The following is a 22690-nucleotide window of genomic DNA, read 5'->3' as shown; positions in this document are numbered from 1 at the left end:
AGGTCAACACTTGATCATTAGAGGCCAACACTTGATCAATAGAGGCCAACACTTGATCATTAGAGGCCAATACTTGATCAATAGAGGACTACACTAGATGATTATAGGTCAACACTTGATCATTAGAGGCCAACACTTGATCAAAAGAGGCCAACACTTGATCATTAGAGGCCAACACTTGTTCAATAGAGGTCAACACTTGATCATTAGAGGCCAACACTTGATCAATAGAGGCCAACACTTGATCATTAGAGGCCAATACTTGATCAATAGAGGACTACACTAGATCATTATAGGTCAACACTTGATCATTAGAGGCCAACACTTGATCAAAAGAGGCCAACACTTGATCATTAGAGGCCAACACTTGTTCAATAGAGGTCAACACTTGATCAATAGAGGCCAACACTTGATCATTAGAGGCCAACACTTGATCAATTTAGGCCAACACTAGATCAATAGAGGCCATCACTTGATCAATAGAGGCCAACACTAGATCAATTTAGGCCAACACTAGATCAATAGAGGCCAACAATTTTACTATGTATAATATTCCACGACACACAATGTAACATTTGTAAAAAAAATCAGTTCAATTTCAAGATTTTTAGCCCAATGTCATCTAATGGTAGGCTATTCAAATTGCTCCGCGTCCTTGGTCCTTCCTTAAACAATTCTTGTTTTTGCTATTTCTCAGGAAGTGCCAAAGGGGTCTTTTTCAAATTTGATATGTAGGTTCCCCTTGGTCCCTTGCTGTGCAGGGCAACTTTTGAGACTGATCGGATAAACAACATGGCCGACACGCAGCCATCTTGGATTTTGATAGTGAAGGTTTGTTATCACTATTTCTCAGGAAGTACCAGAGGGATCTTTCTCAAATTTAATATATAGGTTCCCCTTGGTCCCTAGTTGTGCAGGGCATTTCTTGAGACTGAACAGATAAACAACATGGCCGACAGGCAGCCATCTTGGATTTTGAAAGTGAATGTTTGTTATAGCTGTTTCTCAATAAGTAGTGGAGATCTTTCTCAAATCTTGTATGTAGGTTCTCCTAGGTCCTTAGTTGTGCATGTTTACTCTTGAAACTGAAACAGGCTTTGATTTTTGATATTGAACGTTTGTTAGTACTATTTTTCAGGAATAACTTGATCTTTCTCAAATGTGATATTTAGGTTCCCATTGATCCCTCGTTGTGCATGATATATTTTGAGACTGATCATACAAACAAAATAGCTAAAGGAAGAACTAAACAGATCTTTCTCATATTGCGATGATCAATTCTATTTCTTTCACATTAAGTACTGTACTAGTAAATATGTGAAATGACAACTCAATTTGAAGGTTGTCTTTTATACACAGCAGTATTAAGTTTAGATCAAAAGTTACCTCAAGGTGCATTTACTGTTAACGTGACTCGATCAAACAGATAAGAGAAAAGAAGAGAAAAGATCGAACTGACAAAGACCTAATGAAGATGGTACAATGGTGGCCACCAAGATCCCTTTGGGATCTCTTGTTTTTATTGACACATATATAGTCCTTTTATGATTACACAACAATGTCCGAAATCTGCAAATGATTTTGCTTCCCTTGATGAAATGTCAGTTCAGGAATGTTACACAACAAAATGCAACGTCTTGTTGAGGGAAGAATAACTTAACAATCAAGACTTAAGCTTTGATTTGGGTAAATTTACATAATATGTTAAGTGTTGAATATGGTATTTTCCCCCTAATGAACAGATATCATATACTTTGTTATAAACTTGTAACGGTTCTCTGGTGCTATTAAATAATCTATAAATATAACCTAATTGAATATGACAAGATGAATTGTATCAAAAACAATATTAAATTAACTATCATTGAGTTACTTCCCCTTGATAAGAAAAATATATAAAGTTTCTGTGCTCTTCAATAAATGTTCTACATTTCAAGGCTTCCAGAAAGTAACTTGTTCCAGAATCAAGAATTAAATATAGTGTAAATTTAATCAGTCTGTGATTTGCCATTACATATGATCAGATATTGCTAGAAACAGTTAATTACAATACCCTGAAAAATGGTTTGTAATATTTTATCTGATGATGTAAGAAACAGGAGACTCTTTTGAACATTACCTGAAGATCTTAGATAATAATTCAACATCTAAGGCTGTATTCAGGAAACTGTTCTCGTGCTCTAGCAGATATTCTGTGCTCAAACCAACTTAATTGTAATTCACTTAAATCATGTAACAGTCCAAAGTGTGAATATTGAAAACAGTATTTGGTTTTAAGTCTCTTCAATCTTTTTCGATGTTATTGGTAAAATATGAGGTGTTTTTTTCATTAATTTATCAGGGGAATGAGAAATTCAGCTAGAGTACAGAATTGGAGTTTGAGCATAAGGACCAGGATCTTGATACTAAGCATTGCCACTGTTCAATAACAACATACACATTCAATTTCAATTGAAATATATTTGTTTTTAATTTCAATTCAATATTTAGGGGGAAATCTATAAATCTTCACTATCTTGTGGTGTTGTACAACTTATAAATACTGGCATTGGAATGGTTTTATCTTGTCTCTAAGAATCCAACATAAAACATCAATAATTTGGTAAAATTTGACATTTAAAAGAAAATAAAAAACCTAAATTTCAACCTCTGAAATAAGGAAGAAAACAGATTCCAGTCCTAAGCTTCAATTCTATATAATGGATGAGAAGTCCTAAGCTTCAATTCTATATAATGGATGAGAAGTCCTAAGCTTTAATTCTATATAATGGATGAGAATCAGTTGTAAGAACTGCAATAGGAGCTGCCTTGTACTTGTTAAAACCTAAATACTGAGCACATTTACAAACATACTGTTAAAAGAACTAATTGTGTAAACTTCCAGAGTCCTGGATATGGCATTGGTGTGACATTGGTACTGAACACTAAGATATCGTCCTGCTAATAAACGTGATATTGCTCAACTATTAATGTGATGGATGACATTGCACACTATCTGGGTCGCTTATTGAATATGAAAAAAAACAATGATAAAATATTGTACATTGTAGTTGGTCACTCATAGAGTCACTGAATTACTCATAGAAAAAAACAATGATAAAATATTGTGCATTGTATTTGGTCACTCATAGAGTCACTGAATTACTCATAGAGATGAAAAGTAATATTTTTTGAAAATAATCATGCTGCCATTTGAGATATTTCAAATTTCAAATAAAACTTTGATTGAGCATACAATGGAATCATCTAAATCTGTGTAAGAATATTTACCAGTTGTAAATTCCATTATTCTCGGTCCTTAAATGCAAGTGTAATATATGGCATACATCGACACCATTACATGGGGAGATAATTTTGACACAGCATTCATTACACCTAACTATACATTATAGAAAAAATAATTGCACTAGACTGAGACGTTGATGTCCAGAGTGAAATAAATTACTATGTACAAAGGTTACAACTGTAACAATATTTGTAGGCACAGACGAGTTACTAAATTATAATAATATAACACACACAACGATCACTGTCGAGGTTTTGTGAATTAAAATTATCCTATTATTTCCTTAAAAAAGTCTATATTCCTCTTCACTTGCCTAAAAACAATTCCACTATTCTTTTGGTGGAGTATAGTATACATAGAGGTTAAAACTCTGGTCTTACATGTAAAAAGAAATTCCTGGTATGCCATTTTTTAATGAAGTTAAAAAAATAACCAATGGAATTCCAAAGAATTGAGCTATGACAAAGGAAACAACTCTTTGTTGCCTCTGACAATGGGATAATACCTGAGGAACAACCCTTTGTTGCCTCTGACAATGGGATAATACCTGAGGAACACCCCTTTGTTGCCTCTGACAATGGGATAATACCTGAGGAACAACCCATTGGTATTTTCAAATTTGTTAAGTACAAATCAGTAATGACCTTCAATGCTGGGGAATTCCCCCTCCACAGAAGGTCACAATATTTTGTTTACTGAAAGTCATTATTCCAATCATACAGCTCAACTGGACAGATTCACATTTTACCTAGACTAACAAGTCACATAAGGCACTAAATATATGTTCTGTTGTAACTGAAATTTTTCACACATAACTTGTCTATACATACATTGTAGGTTCTCAATAAAACATGGATAAAACAAACAACTATAATAACTTTAAGAACAAAAATGGTTAAAATGTCCTATACCACCCCTACAACTTGGTAGTCGCCATCAAAATGGAAGTTGAAGGGGACTGGAGACTTATTACCAAGCCGTACAGCCTCGGGTGGAAGCGATGTCTGATTTGACGGGTAAAGCGACACCTGGTTCATCACATGGTTAGAAAGCAGGTTCTGGTCTCTGTGAACATCCTTCATGTTATTTAGCACTATTAGGTCAGATCTCTCATAAAGTGAGGGATCTTTAGAATGACACTTCACTGAATCCTGCACTATCTGTGATTGTTTGGGTTGTCTCCCCCCAGATGATGAACTTTGATATGAGCCCTCCTCACATCTTACTTTTATTCTCGCCTGGTTGTCTTGCAAACTGTCGTAATTTCGTGGCGAGCTAAAGCCGCTGTCCCCTAGGTTGATATTTTTGGTTTGATCACACAAGTCTGATATACGTTTGCTGTTTCTCGTTCGAGAGTCTATAACTGTATCGTAACTCTGTTCACTTTCCTCAATAAAGCTGTCCACATCCCCTTCCATACCCTCATCTTCCTCCTGCACACTATATGGCACAAACTCATCAGGGGGAGTAACTGCTGTTGCTGGAGTAATCTCTCTTGCCTCAGGCGGCACACAACTGTTGATCTCTGCCACACAAATAACCTCATTACTGATATTGCTGTGTTTTTTGTCAGCCTGTCTTGCATCAGTGTTGTTCTGTTTTGGATTTCTCAGTTGTTTCTTACCCTCTGCGTGACTTTGTTTTGTAATGCACTCTAAAGGTGTTGAACGTCCTTCCTTGACATGACCTTTAGTCTTACTTTGACCTTGACTTAAGCCTATACAATTTACACCACTGTCCCTAGACAAGGCCTTATTTGAGCTTTTCCTGGGCAGTTTTCCATGGTATTCGTAGCTGATATCGTTTTTAGGATAGTTACTTTGATAAGCAATGCTATGGCGATGTCTGTGTCGACTAGATTTTCTACTTCTGTGTACACGTCCCTGAATTTTGTCATTGAAGAGGTCATCAACAGTATTGTTATGAACAGTCTCTCCTGGATCCTTCTGAAGTCCACGAGGGGTAGAACTGTGCAATGGGTCACTGATGCCATGATCTGTATGTTTCTGCTGAGAATGATATGGAAATGAAGGCTGGTTTGGGGAAACTGTCTCCTCACTTTCCTGACTGTAATTATAGCACTGGTCAGCCTGAACCAACAACTGTTTCCTGTCTCCTGAGTGAGGACGAACTCTGACCCGGTCACTAACCTCGTGTCGCCGGCGGTGACCATGACTCTCAGAATGTCTCCTGTGAATGTGATGATTCTCCTCTGTGTTCTGGGGTAAATGTACAGGCAATGTGGCTGCCTTGTCAGAGGTCTTCTGGCATCCATGATTAAATTCACTTTTTTTGTCCATTAAGTTTCCATCATAGTAGCCTTCAGGTGGCAGTGTGGAGGCTCTGAGATTGCGTAAACTTTCCTCAAACCTGGGATCTATCTGGCAGTAATGTTCCTCCTCTTGCTCTGTGAATGGACTGAGTTTGGACGGATTCACTATTTTCTGTTGTTGCCTCCTTGCTTCATATATCTGTTGTCTTGGAAACAGCTGTTGAGGACAAATATAATCGGAAGAGCTTGACCCATCCTGTTTGTTGATGAAGGGGACTTGTTTCCCATGTTGACCTCTGACGTGATCTGTTATCTGGCTGTGACCCTCCTGGTCAGGATGTTTCTGCTGATGGAGCCAGGAGGTTGTCCGTTCCTGTTTTTCCATCTGTTCCTGGTACCACTGCCACTCAGGGGGAGGGAACTGTGCTGAGAATGTGGCGTACTCCCCACTGCTGGCTGTTGTTGTGGCTGGAGACTCAACCTTCTTGTCCTCCTGTTGCTGCTGCTGTTTCTCAGATTTCTTTTTCTTTTTACGGCCGAATAACTTTGACAGCAAAGATTTCTTCTCACCTGAAATATACAAAATGAAAATCATGTAATTTACCATGAAATCATAAGAAAAAGACATATAATTAGTGATCTTATGAAGGCATCAATGCCTGTTTTGAATTCCTATTCCCCTTTACAGATATTACACCTGAATGAATGTATGAATTTGTTTTCTATACATATTCATTGTTTGTTAACAAAATACGAGTCACACATGATGCAGTTTATTTGTTAGTAAGTACATACAAAACACTTTTTACAAGTTTTTTTGTTTTACGTCAGAAAGAAGCAGTTTCTTGAACCAAACAAGTTTTGTGAAATTTCCTTTAAAAGCTGCTCATAACTTTATTTACAAGATGCGGTGTGTTCCCTGCCTCAGCTTCCGTGGAATGATGGATGATTGGAACTGACACATGATGAAGGAATCAAATGAATCATATTTGCTGTAGTGTTATTGATCAGACTGCAGCAGCCTCAATAAATATTTGCCAATTTGACCATGAGAATCATACTGACATTCTAATTCTCAACACTGTAATTCAAGTTACCTTTGTCTTTAACCTTGTTTAGGTTACTATTGGCAAGGTTAAGGTCACGGTTTTCTCCACCTCGACATCCGCGATCCCCCCTCATGGAGGAACACCTGCTGACTGACTTAGTGTTGTCGCGCTCCTCTTTACTGGGCCTGTTCTTTGTACGTCTGACACTCCAACTACGGCCAAGTCGAGGTTTATCATTGGCTACAGACTGTAATATCTCTGTCCCATCAGTATAGATCTCCTCCCTTGGTTTGGACTCCTCTGTTGGTGTGCCCTGAGTGGGTATAACCTGAGTGTGTGGAGCCTGTGTAGGTGGAGCCTGTGTAGGTGGAGCCTGTGTAGGTGGAGTCTGAGGAATAGTTTGAGGCTGGTTGACTAAGCTGACTTGACAGGATATAGAGCGTGTCAGCAGGGCCTTTGGTTGGTTGGCTGGGACCGGAATGTACATAGGGTTATAATGCATCCAGCTCATTGGATACGTCTGCTGGGGATCATCTGTTGGCAGGCGGTATGTGTCAGGGGTCACCACAAAATAGCCACTCCCTACAACACAAAAAGTATACCAAATAAAGCATACTCGTAACAGAATATCCAGAAAACAACAAGCAAGTAGGTAGCATGATTATAAAAAATCAAGCATAAATGTACCATATTTATATGTATCTTTAAAGTACAATGAAGCACCAGTATCTATTAATTTATACTTGTAGACCTATTCCACAAAATCCAATTAGACCTTGATCACCTCCCCACAAAAACAAAACTATACCCTCACCATGTACAAATGGACCTTGGTCACTTCCCCACAACAACAAAACTACCCTCACCATGTCCTATTGGACCTTGGTCAACTCCCCACAGCAACAAAACTACCCTCACCATGTCCTATTAGACCTTGGTCACCTCCCCAAAACAACAAAATTATACCCTCACCATGTCCTATAAGACCTGACTGTATTGTCTGTCTATTATATAATATAGTACATTTTGACTGTGTTGTACTATCTCCAGTAAAGAAAACTTCGACATTTATCTATTTAGATTAGCATGCCAATTTGAATTTACAGTGGCAAAAAAATTGTGTTAGGAAATCTGTATCAAAATTTGCTTTTTATACTTAAAATGTATTGGCTTCGCTACCGGGATCAAACGTGTAATTTTAACAATTTCACATAATGTACTTAAATCAGAAAAAAACTTTTATTATCATGTATTGAATTATCAGATGTTTAGGACATTTACTTCCTGTAGACAATTGTCTTCATCCAGAAGGGATGGGGTTTGCAATTGTCTTTTAACTTTTAGACATGCCTGCCTCTCTGGGATGTCCACCTGTACACAGGCATGTCTGATTCATGTCTGTGTTTGATGTCTGTTGTGTTACCTTGGCTGAGGCTGTTCTCCCAAGTTTTATTAGTTTATCAAAACTTCATTTTTTTTTATATACATATCAAATTAGAAAATAAAGATGATCTTTGTCTCAGTTAAATCTGATCAATATCTCACTAAAAACAAGATTTAATTCTTGATGTTTTAAAACCTGGTACATGTACATGTCAAAACGGTTTTGATAAATGTTCAAGCTACCACAAAACTAGGTCCTACTACACTTGATGGTATAGACCACTATAAAGCACCTTTACATGTACAGCCAGGCTTTGTACCTGTGTACCTGGAGCAGATAGGCACTTCAATCTACCAGTATCACCACTGATCCTAATTCATACCTGTGGCTGATAAGGAAACTTCATTATGAGGCCTTCGCTTCAAGTGCCTTTTAAATCAAATCAGTTTGTTGACACCTTACTGAATTGGTAAATAGTTGTAGTATTCACTGCTAACGAGAAATGGTGTTAAACTGTTTAAACTAATTGGTTTAAACTTTAAATCAGCAACAAGCTGCATGCTTATATTGCTAAAGAGAACTCCTATTAAAACATTGTTCATCATTGATAAATCAAAACATTAGAAATATGCTCCAAAAGGCCATTACTAGTTTTATTATGTCTAGCTCTTTAGACCGTAACCAATTTCATATAAATTTCAAGATGAAATTACAATCAAGGAAATTTAACCTCTGCATGAAGTTAAAATATGTAAAACTTGTTTATACCATAGCCTTTGCTTCACTTGGAAATTTTGTTTTTTAATTTACCCTTCATCATTTTGTAACATGCTTTAGATGTTTACTCTAGTAACCACTGAATAAAGCCTTGAACTGGAAGCTCCCCTTTTTTATCATTTAAATCTATATCGGTACAACATATATAGAACACTTTGAATGTAAACACACACTCTACATCAATAAAACATGAGGTAAATTTTAAGGATCAGTGATAAAACACCCAAGATAATATATGGTTTTAAAAAATCAACAATCTTAGGAAAAAAGAATGCATACACAGCTTCACGGTCTGTCTCCTGAACATTATACAGACTACAGATTTACTTAGGTAAGCTCTGTGGTGGTGAACATATCAACATCATATACATAATGTATCAAGGTATAAAACCTGTTATCATAAAGAGCAGCCAATTATCAACTGCAATGTTGGCCTAACTACCGCGTTCCTCAGTCCACTGAACATGTATGCATAAAATATGTTTATGAGCTATGCTCGGGCCCACAAAGTAACAAGGCTTACAAGTATCTGTAATTATCCTACAAACAAAATTCTACAGAGACGATATAGGATCGACAGACTTTGTAATCTTACATGTAAATGTTCCTTAGAGTTATAATATAATTAAGACCGATTTGATTCCAGAATATAAACCTACTGGAAATAATTGTAATGAATGTGCATTATGTTTTTTTAAATCAAAGATTTTTCAAGACAGTTTCCGTAATTAAGAATAACATTTGTGAACGCCTACATGTTTCTGCTATCTGAATTATAAATTATAGTCTGTCTGATAAGCATTAAAGATTAACAACAAATGCTGTAAGACTTATTTCTAAGGCTACTAGCAAGTTTTACCTAGTGTATGTTTTTGATTGAAAGTCTACCTGTAGAAAATTAAATCCTAATTATTTAACCTAATTAACCCGTAAATACTTATCCTTAGAATGAAAATATCAGATACACTTTATCTGGGGTCTAGCACTGTCTAATTTTCCCCATTCGTTGTGTAGTACATTAGTCTAATTGTCCTCCCTTTCAGAACGTCACAATAAACCTGACCTGGGTACAGGTTAATAACGACCTTTGATTGTTGTTATTTCATGATCTATCAAGCTAACCACAAATACTGTTGATGTAAAACATTTGTATATGACCATTTTCATATCTATTTTTTCCCTGTTAAATGATATCACATATTTTATTTAGATGTTCATGATCTGTATTTATATATATAAGATATATATAAAAGATGCCGGTTATGAATGAATATGGAAGACAGGAAAGTAAAACATTTTTAGCTAGCAAAGTTCCCTGTGTTACTATTTATTGAAAATCTACCTCAAATTTGAAAAATAATTATGAAATAATTAACGATCACTACATGTATATTGTCAAAATCAACGAAAAATATAAGTCAACCTAATCATGATGCAATGCGTAAAAGAGGATTACAGAACTAGGTTTTTGTCTCTATTGATATGGATTATCCCATCAGATAACATGTTTTACCCATATGCTTTTATTCTTTGGCTAATTATCTTATTAAGCTGACAATATTATCAAATTTCAGCTTGTTATGTGTGGTAGCCAGGAGCTGTGTACCACTATTATAGTGAACCAGCCCTTCATGTTAATCCCAGACCATTTAGGCTGGTTTATACCAGTAATATACATGGATACATTCAGGGAGTAATCAGTGAATTTATCATACCCAGCTAACACCCCCGAGCCTCAGGGGTACATGTCTGTATGGTCTAACATAGAGGATACAGTAACACCTGAGAGTACATGAACATCTCTCCACCCTGATTACAGCACACAGTATCAATACTGGTGTACCTGTGTACCTTAAACACATTGTTAACTGCTCACATATCTATATACAGACATAGTCTTAATATAATAGATATGACCCTTTATATAGTCATGAAACCTGCTCCTGATATGGGCAAAACAGGGTCCTTTATACAGACATATCGATGAAGCTTCTGCAAATATGCTTGTTCAATCTTAACACTGAAATATGGATGGAAACTATTTGTCTAATGTTGCATTGTCATGTACATGTATGTAAAAATTGAGAGTAGTTCATTTACATTCTTTTTCTTTTAGGAATTCCCAAAATTAAAAGAAAATTTGGGAAAACGATTACAAATATATGGCTCCTCTGGACAATGGTAAATCCTGCCTAGAGTTAGCAGAAGTGCAGATCATCATAGTCTGTACAACATGCAAGTAAAACTCAAAATACTAAGAAGATTTTGATCAATGACAAAATTTTATAAACACTGACATGTTGAAATTTTTATATTAAAACGGATGAAAACACTCATACTTAATAAAATAGTCACCAAGCAGGTGAATTTTGAAGATTGAATTTTAACAACTAGACTCAGGGCAGAAATTATCAGCAAGATATTGGAATTATTGAGTGCAAGTCAAACACTTTAACTCATATTTGCTGTGTTTTACCTACAATCAATACTAACCAGGATAACAGGCCTATTAAGAATCGCTAAGAGGAAGTGGCCCAATACCATCCCCGTTCTAATTACGATAGATTCAAATTATAGGGCCTTAATACCATTCCCGTTCCAATTATCATAGGTTCAGATTATTCATAAATCTCACAGCAACAAGCAAACATGTACCACTTCTGGTCGGTAACCAATTATAATTGTATTTTTCTGGGTAACATTTAGAGGAATATAACTACATGTAAACTTGTTGGTATTTTTAACAAGAAAGATATTTAACTCACCATCTACAATCTATAAACTAGAATTTGAATTTATAATACAGATGATAAAAGTAATGGTATATAATACGTTAGGTTTACAATCAGGACACAAATGATAGATAATACGGTAGGTTTACCATCAGGCAACAAATGGTAGATAATACGGTAGGTTTCCCATCAGGCAACAAATGGTAGATAATACGGTAGGTTTACCATCAGGCAACAAATGGTAGCTAGAGTGGTAGATTTACCATCAGGTCAAAAATGGTAGCTAGGTTTACAATTAGGACAAAAATGGTAGCTAGGATGCCTAATGTAGGTTTATCATTAGGACTTGAGCTTTACTATGATTTCATGATTGTGATAGAGTGTAAGATGATAATACATGTACATAATTAACCATTATCTTGGCCAAATCATTTATATGACTCATTAATATTATACCATTTTTGCCTTTGTTAAAGTACTTTGAATACAAATTTTATCAACCAAAATATTTGCAGAAATCTTAACAGCAGTCTACAATTTGTAATGGATAGTTGAATGCACTTAATGACTCATTCATGTATGGTTCAGCAGTGCAAACCATAGATGTCTAATAATTATATTTCAAGTAGATACACACAAAGACAGGCCAACACTAAAGGTACACCAATAAATCTAGGCTGATGGTTGTGGTCTATATATCCATGGTTATTGAACTGGTGTCAGTAACAACTCAATGGCCTTTAGCTGTTTCCCACTTCATCTATGTGCACATAAAAACACCATTTACATATAACAGACATTGACACTAGATTTAAGCTAGTGACACCCCCGGCTATAAACAACCATCTCTATTGTCCACGTTCTCTTCATTACCTGGGACAACTTCGTAGCAGGAAAACATGTTTAGGAATCAACAGCTACAGTCTTATCCCAATCTAATAATCAACAATTGCACACAAAATAAAGTTTTGTCCACATCTTATGGTCAACAAATTGACCCCATACCAAAATTAAAGGTTTTGTCCATATATTGTGAGGTTTATTAAAATATATATTGAAAAATGAAAATACAACACAATGTTGGGTTTCAGGCCAAGACATAGCAACCTGGATAGATAAAATATGAACAGGAAAACTAGATGTTCCTCCAACATAAGTTAGACCTAACCAGTGAGTTTGATCACAGCTGACCCTTATAATCCTGACACAGAGTGAAAGGTAACCAACTCAAACTATTCAGTCCATCTATCTGTGGTTAGGAAGGCTTAACCAAATTTTGTACCATTTCCAATTTGTATATGTCACTGGGCTGATTCTTATCAATTCTCAAGGGTTGTGGGCAAATTTCTTTGATAAATGTGCCGATGGTCTTTGCCTCAAATTACAAAAATATTTTACCTGACTGTACATGTTAAATTTGTAAAATGAGAGCGAAATGTAAATGACTACATCAAAAGAACTACATATTTTAAAGTAAAGTCTATAAAAGGTGACCATGTATAATATATATATTAAAAACACTTGTAGTACAAACCAATACATCTCATGTTATGTCAACAACAGCCCTTAATATTGCCTGCAAGATGTGTAAGTTATTCTTGAAAATAATCAGCTTCAAAAGCTTTTGGAAAGTTGAAGTGTCCTTTGAATTTTTTCCCCTTTAGAAGCCTATATAAAACTCATGTCTCCTTAATGGACCAAGTACTGTACGAGTAAAGTCAATGCCACATCATTGTGTCTTCATGCAAATCAGATAGACTTTTAATGACCCCTGGCTAGTGATGGACATGAACTCTGATAGACTGACCATTCATCAAATTCACAACCAGGGCTAAACACAGTTAACTATAACTCAAAGTTCAATATGTATGGGATACATCAATGGAAGTTTTATCCTGCCATGCAAATGAGTAGCCACCCTATGAATGTGTAGTGCTTACACGACTCATAACAGCGTAGGGCCAAACATGACATTGGAGGACTCCAAAACAACCCCAGACTGATAAATGGTATTGGCAAATTGACCATAGACCTGTTTATTTGTACTGGACCTTTCACTATTGTCCTGAAAACTGTGATTCCTACGTAAATCAGTCAGCTTTAACACCCAATTAAATCCTGTATCAAATGGTTCCTAGCAGTAGACAGTATAATAATGGTGGTCCACCAAATCGTCATACATTACATTGCCCTCACAACTGACTAAAAACCTTACAGTTCTAGATCTGATGACCCAAGAATTTCTGACAGCTTTGATTTAGGCCTCATTTAGATATACACTACTGTCTTACCCCAGGGGATCAGAGTTACCTCTTTACCTGTACAGGTACTACTACCCCAGGGGATCATAGTTACCCCTTTACCTGTATAAGTACTACTACCCCAGGGGATCAGAGTTACCTCTTTACCTGTACAGGTACTCCTACCCCAGGGGATCAGAGTTACCCCTTTACCTGTATAAGTACTACTACCCCAGGGGATCAGAGTTACCCCTTTACCTGTACAGGTACTACTACCCCAGGGGAACAGAGTTACCTCTTTACCTGTACAATATACTACTACCCCAGGGGACCAGAGTTACCCATTTACCTGTACAGGTACTCCTACCCCAGGGGATCAGAGTTACCCCTTTCCCTGTACAGGTACTACTACCCCAGGGGATCATAGTTACCCCTTTACCTGTATAAGTACTACTACCCCAGGGGATCAGAGTTACCCCTTTACCTGTACAATGTACTACTACCCCAGGGGATCAGAGTTACCTCTTTACCTGTACAATGTACTACTACCCCAGGGGACCAGAGTTACCCATTTACCTGTACAGGTACTACTACCCCAGGGGAACAGAGTTACCTCTTTACCTGTACAATGTACTACTACCCCAGGGGATCAGAGTTAACCCTTTACCTGTACAGGTACTACTACCCCAGCGGATCAGAGTTACCCCTTTACCTGTACAATGTACTACTACCCCAGGGGATCAGAGTTAACCCTTTACCTGTACAGGTACTACCCCAGGGGATCAGAGTTAGCCCTTTACCTGTACAGCTGTTCTGGTGGTCATACAATCTTACTTATATATCACTACCAGTCTACTCTCAAAACAACAAAACATATTCTTGTCATGTACAGGACAAGTACAGGTAACATCATATTTTTGAAATTTATTTGATTAATTTGATATTTGATATTTGATATTTGATAATTAATGATGACAAAATAATTGTGAAACAATTCAGAGCAACATGTTCTTTTTTCAATACACAACAGATATTATGGTATGTATATGACAATAGCAATGATTACAAATTTTAACACTATGTAATATAAAACAACTGTTTCAAAAGAAAGAATCAAAACCAACACAGTACTAAATATGATACCAAGTGCAGAGGGCCTTTTTTATATAATTTTGATGTGACTGTTGGACAAAACAATGTCTGTATAGGATTAGAATAAGGACTTAAACTTATAGGATATCAGGTCATTTTAGTCCTTATCCTAATACTATTACATCACAATTACTGTAAGCAATCAAATTATACCAAGTCATATAACCAGGTTTTCACAGGCATATATTATGAAATATTGTGTCAGGTTTTTCACTACCAAGATACCATATGCTAGACTAGAGGTATACGGACACACACAACAGATGTCATCACCAGATTGTCAGTGCCCAAAATATTTACACTTTAACTCTGTATCACTGTTGGCCTATATGGTTATCCAAGGTGTCTGACAACTCAACAAAGAATATCTGTCCTAGCCGACTGCCATTCAAAAACACCCAATGCACTGTTCCTGACAACTCTCACAAATACAGTAACACTCTGCAGGACTTGGCTGTCCCCCACACCATTGTGTTCAGGACTGTCCATTACCTGGAGAGCTAATGGTCAATAAGTGTCCAGCTGTCCAGAGCTGTGATGGATGGGCCTTAATTAGGTCCAATGTGGTGACCACCAGTCCATTACCATCATCAGGTCAAAGCTGGTACAAATGGCCCTGGACATCATATCGACACCATATAGGGTATATCACAACCAGCTGGCTAGGACATCACGACCCAAACTCCATATAGGGTATATCACAACCAGCTGGCTAGGAAATCAGGACCCATACATCATATAGAGTATATCACAACCTGCTGGGTAGGGCATCCCGACCCATACTCCATATAGGGTATATCACAACCAGCTGGCTAGGACATCACAACCCATACTCCATATAGGGTATATCACAACCAGCTGGCTAGGAAATCATGACCCATACATCATATAGAGTATATCACAACCTGCTGGGTAGGGCATCACGACCCATACTCCATATAGGGTATATCACAACCAGCTGGCTAGGAAATCATGACCCATACATCATATAGAGTATATCACAACCTGCTGGGTAGGGCATCACGACCCATACTCCATATAGGGTATATCACAACCAGCTGGGTAGGACATCATGACCCATACTCCATATAGGGTACATCACAACCAGCTGGCTAGGACATCACGACCCATACTCCATATAGGGTACATCACAACCAGCTGGCTAGGGCAACATTAGTCCGAATTATTCTGACGTTTTGTCGACTTTTTTTATATATTGGTCTTTCGTCGATTAACGTCAGAACTCCGGCCCTCTATAATATGCGGGAAATATGCTACCTGTGCCAGGGTCGCTCTTCAAACTGATATTTTAGAAACAAATCGTCACTTTTACACACATGTCGCACATGGATCGAAAGATCTATTCTTTATGCACAAGATGAACATACATAACATGCCTCAAACAACCAATACAATCACTTAAAACATATTTTTTCAAGCTTACTCTGTTTTACTTCACCTTTTTGATAGCCCCACCTTCTAATGCCACGTGACTAAAATCTCGACAACCTACGTCATAACTATGTACCTTCGGTAATGCGAGATCTCGTCAAGTCATGTGACATGGCTCTTGCCCTAATTTCCATCAAAAACATGGGTTGGTATAGAAAACGTTGGAAAATACTGTTCGTAATGATCTTTGAAACATGATATATATATTGATACCACCTAGTGCATAAAGAATAGATCTTTCGATCCATGTGCGACATGTGTGTGAAAGTGACGATTTGTTTCAAAAATATCAGTTTGACCTGCATATGATAGAGGGCCGGAGTTCTGACGTTAATCGACGGCAGACCGATATAAAAAAAGTCGATAAAACGTCAGAATAATTCGGACCAGGGCAACATGACCAAAACATGACACCATATAGTGTGCATTACATTCAGCTCGAGTCTTCACCATGTTACTACACAATACCAAAAGCATATCACTTCCAGAAACAGTCAATTGTTTTCTTGTAATTAATACAAACTCACATGAAATGCTTTGAAAATGGTTGTCATTTAGGAATCCCTGGAAATCACTTATTGAAGCAATAGTCATGCTGATAACATAGTTTTTGGTTGTGGACCCTTAAAGCTTCTTCTGTACAACTACCATCACACAGTTCGTTTTCACTGAATTTGAGGATTTTGTAAAAAAAAAAATGTATACCTCTTCTAGATCATTCAAACCAGTAAACTAGAGACTCTTTTGAAACTAAGAGTTTTTTGGTCATTTCTTGTATGAAGTATGAAATTAAGAAATTAATCTGTATTAAAATCATGTAAATGTGTAGACAACAGAAAATTCCATTCTTTCATCTGTTTTGCCTTTGTTAGATAAACGACATTTCATAATAAAATTTGCATGATGCCCTGAGGGAAAGGTGAAAAAAAGGAAATCACTGACAAACCCTTAATACATTATTAAAGACCTTGATAAATCGTATTGAAATATGTTGGGAATGAAATTGAATCCCCAGCATTCTTGACAGATCTATAAATCGTCAGCACTACACAATGGGATGTACCACAGATTATCTCTATCAATGGGTTTTAGGTGCACACTCAATACTATCAATTGACCTGCAAGTGAAAAGAGATCAGACAAAAACCCCTTCTATCACCAGTCTAAACCTGATCCCAGACAAAACCCTCGTACCCAAGCTAGCCCTTCAGACAAAAACAAACCCTAAACACTTCAGAATACCACGAACACAATCCCTGCCAGGTAACAATGCCTAGACGTTTTCAATGGGTTCATCATGAGATTAATGCCGAATTAAATACCAGTGATTTGTTTATCTGAGGCATGATCTTCAGCCGACTTTCACAATTCCGATCAGTTAGTTTTTGTTATGACATCATTATTCCTGCACCCCACTTTGGCACATAATGTCTGCCATTATACTTGTCTATTTCTGTGTAATTATATGTGAAAACCCTTTACACTTGTCAGGAAAATTCCATTCTCCTGTTACATTACACATTTGATTTTCCTCCTAAACAAAGTAATCTCCCCCCCCCCCCTTCCAAAAAAAACAAAAGAAGAAGTAAACTGAACTTTAATCTAATTTCACATGGACTTCTGTCACTTTCAATTCCAGGGTCTCCTGTAACATACTTGTATTAAATAAAGGACTTTCAAGAAACATTGACAATATAATGCCATAAACATAAATATATTAACAAGAAGTTAAAATCCAAGCACCAATCAACTGCCCAATCTTTAGACTTAGCTGAGACACCTTTAACTTGTCTTCTTGTATTAGTAGTGGTTGACCCCTGCTTGAAGTGCTGTCAGAATAATTGTAAATCTACATAATAAAACACTAATTAGAAAACATTTAAAAAAAAAATGTTTCTGAGAAATCTCATCAGAAACACTTTCATTTGAATCCACCAAAACTCCTTTGATCAGAAGAACATTCTAACACCTGAATTCCATGCGTCTCAATAAGATGGCTATGGACAACCTTCCTGTAATGATGGCATGGTGTTATTGGCGGACAACTCCAATGTTACCAACATTAGGGGAAGAAGATGTGCTGTCCAATCCCATCAGTATGCTGGCCATCAGTTTTACAGATTCCCACAGGTAAACCATTGTGGAAGACCTTCAGCATGTATGATGTTCCATTTAGCAGAACATTCCACTACAGATAGAGCACTCCAGTGTTACTTACCATTGTGGAAGACCTTTCGTTGGCGTATGAGGGTACCCAGTGTATCATAGAGGACCTGCACACCTGGTGACTGGAGGTCACAGAAACACTGTGTGAGGCGTGTGTGGATGATGTCCAGTGTGGCCATCACCTGTTTACTGTTCAGGTCAAGGATCACAAGACACAGGATCTCTGGAAGTGGTATAAACTGGGTCTGCGGAATCACCTGCATCTTAATACCGCCAACATCTCCTGTAAATAATACGTAGAAAGCGGGTCAATTTCTGTACAATCTATGACATCATTGGCAAAGTTCATTACACTCTGTGATCCTGATCTTTGAAAGGGAGACGAAATATTATTAGTTAATCAATAAAAAGGTACAAAGTAAACAGAGGACAAAAATTCCTTTTCTCTGCAATTCAGCATCATTGCCTCAAAGTTACATCGCCATGTCAGCTTATATTATATTCTAGTTCTACACTGCATTACATTAAATAATCTTACTATTTTAAGATATTTCCTTTATAATTTCAATGTTCCTTAACCCATTCACCCCTAAAGTCACATCCAAACCTTACCAAACCAAAGTCTGGGCAAGTCTAATTTTAAGATGTAGAGGTGAATGAGTTAAATTTAAAACTGAAACTTTTTGACCTCTTGTATTGGAAAATATGAGATAACATTAGGAAAATGCAGCTTTTATCCTCTAGGGGAAAGGTGTATCACTGACCACAGAAATAAATTGTATAAATAAAATCCTTTATGATTCTTGTAATTTAATGAATGTGTTCACATTGAAGAAGTGTATCACACAGGAAAGTGAGACAACAACACACTAAAAAACTTCATGTGTGTGGTTTCATATTTATAATTATTAGTTGGAGGGAATAATTTCCATGTCTCTATAACTGAATTTGGGTGAATGTGTGGTTCAGTATTATATAATTACAGCTGTATTTGTTATCAATATCATAATGGCCTTCAAAAAACTGCTTTTACGAAGTATCAATAGCTGTTGAAATATGAAAAAAAGCAATTTTTTGGCATCTCAAATAAACAAAAAACTATTAACACTGATTTATATTTTTATCTGCAGTCCATATCAGAAACCAATACAGACATGTTTTCATATCAGCACTGAAAAAATTGTAATTAGTTTCTTTTTTTAATTCCATCGACATGGACATCAATGTATACACTGGCAAGCATGAAAGGATGGCTCAAGTCAGAGCAGACATCCTGAATACCGAGGCAGAATTCAATTACTTGTACTGAAGATCAATACACACATTTTATCTCCTTTTTACTTTCAACACTGACACATAAAATTTATCACAAACATTTTACGTTCTAAATGTACATTCCCTGTATGGTCTATTGGCAAACCTGGAATCTTAAATACAATCTACAAGTAAATCTGGGGCCAGGTCAAGTTACCTGACCAGGTACCTCAGGTGAGAGATAAGGCAGCTTTATACACCCAATCCAATTACACCACAATACCTCAAACTAATTTCATGATAATGAAATTCATAATAAGAGATTTTAATCATTTATTCTTTAATTCAACCCCAGGTTGCCACTCTCCATTGTTCAGTCACAGATTACAGTCAGGAACCTGGTTTACTAATTGACAAGTCAAATTTCACACACAGCTTTTCTAGTGCGGCATCTTGCAAAGAGATTTTAACGTATTAAGCTTGATATTAGATATTCTGTATGTGTAAGATTACATACTTCAGCTCTCTAAATCTCCCTAATCCCCGCTGTAAGGTTGGGGCACAAGGGACGTCAGTAGTACCATGTCACTTTGATACTGTCAAGTCGGGAACGGCTCAATATATTGTGGCCCAATTTATTATTGCACAAACATTGAGGATATTTAACGCGGAGTGGAAATATTCATTATATGCACTTCAGGCTTGTAGGATATTACTTGCAGTATATTTACATAGTCAATAATAAATACATTTGCATAAAACACTGGAGTCATGATAGCCTGATAAAAATGTGTATATCCATTTTCAGTTTATGATAAACTCAAGTACATGAACAGGGTATAACATATCTGTGTTGTGTCTGCTTTTTTCAGACAACAACATACCGGTACATTTGGCAATGTGAAATAGCATAAGAACCTTAGGTATGTCCCATACAGTTTCAATGATTGTGATCAGAGGTCAAACATCAGTCACAGTGACCTATTTTATATGCTGCACTCTTCAATCCTAAAACAAATTTTAGAGATCTATACAATTATTATTATGTATTCTGAGTATGAAAGGTTAATTCAAGTCAAATAGTACTCTCTAGTGGAAATACACTCTGGAAACTGGTTCAGTGGTTAGGGCAAGACAGTAAACATTTATTTCTGACAAGGTCTCGTCCTTACCTGCACAATGCAGGATATTACAGTTCAGCTTTACTGAATGTAACATATGTAAAAATATTTGTGGTTTTATACATTTCTGCTTGACATCACACAAATTGATATTTATTTTTTCAATGAATATTCAATTCACAAAATAGAAGAGTAAAAATCTCAACAGTTAAATGTTTGTTTATTATATCTAGTAAAAACCTCATTTGAATATTTAAGCTAAAAAGTTTACTTAGCATATTACAAATACATAACAGCAGTAATACTGTGTGAATACTACCATTGACGATAAAAACAAATTCCCAATGCAAAAACTGTAGTCACAAAATGGACTTTCAACTCACAGTCAGTATAAAAACTATGATTTGCAAAGGTACAGCTAATAATGAGCAAATCATACCCAAAAAATTCTTAAAATATCAATATAACAAAAAACACAAGAAAAACTAGAAACTAAGAGTACTACAGTATGTGAGCCCACTCACATGTGTATCTATCAATCTATCAGATTGTGCACTCTTGACAAGACATATATACTGTACATAAATCAATGTATGCTGTTTTGTATATCTGTTGAATGCCCTATATAATCCTTATCAAAGTTACATGCTGTCACTCAAAATAGTCATGGATAGGTCTGTATAGACAGCCCTTCAAATCCTTCTATATAAAAAGATCAGCCTTGATATCAATACCTGCAGCCAGTTATTTTATACCACGTCAAATTAACCAAGATTTAATGCAAATGTTTCATTTATGTATGGTTTTAATAATACCGAGATTTAAAACAAACTCAATGTATATTGGATAAAAAAGAATACTTAAAGGCAAGAAAACTACCACAAAATATTGATATATATACCTTTTAAATGGTTCTTACTGATATATATCACACTGAAAAGTTATGATAATGGTTTGTTAAGCTAACTAGGCTTTGTGTCAGTATTGATCACATATGAAATTACTAATTCTATAGGGAGGACTTGCCCTCTGCTACACAACCTGTGTAACTGTTCACAGAGGATTGGGGGAGGGACCTTGTGCCAAGTTTCTTCATTAACCACATTGATATTCTTTATCATAACAGGACATAAAAAAACCAGTTTGGCCACTTGGCCTTCACCTCAAAAATTCAATTTGAATATGTTTGATGAAAAATTAGTTGAGCAAAATACTTCAGAGATATCTTTGTTATTTTTCATAATAACATCAATAGGGTGTGTACAGCAGGAGCATGTCTATCAGAAAATTCTTTGCAAATAGATACACCCTTTCGCAACAATATAGTAACAATCTGAAACTCCAACCCATTATTTATGTATTCTGAAACTCCACATCTGGTCACCATAGTAACTATTGAACCTCATATTTCATCTCTATTAGTATCAGAAATAAGCCCATGCCTATAGCTATATATAAGTATTAATATAAATAAAACACCAAGACTAGTATAATCGGCTAGCGCTTTCGCCCATCTTGGGGCTCTTCAGGCGATTTTAATTTATTTGTATTAATTGTCGTATTAACATATCAGCCCATCCATATGTATTTCAGTGCTTCTGGAATACTAACCAATGCCAATTTTATTGTCCTGTTATAAAACCAACCCCTATGTTCAGTCAGAGAATATGTGTTGCCCTTCAGGGCTTATTGCAGGATAATTATAGTAGCTCTTTGGCACTCATGCTCGTGAATTAAGTGAAATAGATCTGTTGGGATGTCTTTGGTCAGCTTTGAAAATATGAAATTCATCAACACCTGTACAA

The 22690-nt window shown here is 36.3% G+C and overlaps 1 protein-coding gene across 2 annotated transcripts in view; it reads right to left on the bottom strand.

Moving 5' to 3' along the window:
* Positions 1 to 2445: 2445 nt before the first annotated feature.
* Positions 2446 to 22690, bottom strand: part of LOC110450211 — a 30377-nt gene continuing 10132 nt past the window's right edge. Inside the window, exons 2-5 of one of the 2 annotated variants that reach the window (XR_002462947.1) lie at positions 18563 to 18793; positions 6656 to 7189; positions 3876 to 6128; positions 2446 to 3833 (exon numbers count right to left, since the gene is read on the bottom strand). Coding sequence is in view for 1 of the 2 variants with exons in the window: in XM_021497536.1 (XP_021353211.1) it covers positions 4192 to 6128; positions 6656 to 7189; positions 18563 to 18793 (2702 nt within the window). In the remaining variant the exon portion in view is untranslated. Of the gene's footprint in view, positions 6129 to 6655; positions 7190 to 18562; positions 18794 to 22690 lie in introns of both variants that reach the window. The other variant, XM_021497536.1, reaches the window with a different exon arrangement.

This window comes from Mizuhopecten yessoensis, unplaced genomic scaffold (assembly GCF_002113885.1).
Source record: "Mizuhopecten yessoensis strain PY_sf001 unplaced genomic scaffold, ASM211388v2 scaffold5133, whole genome shotgun sequence".
Taxonomy (NCBI): Eukaryota; Metazoa; Mollusca; class Bivalvia; order Pectinida; family Pectinidae; genus Mizuhopecten; species Mizuhopecten yessoensis.
The sequence above is the reverse complement of the archived record's forward strand: the minus strand, read 5'-3'. Positions and strand labels throughout refer to the sequence as shown.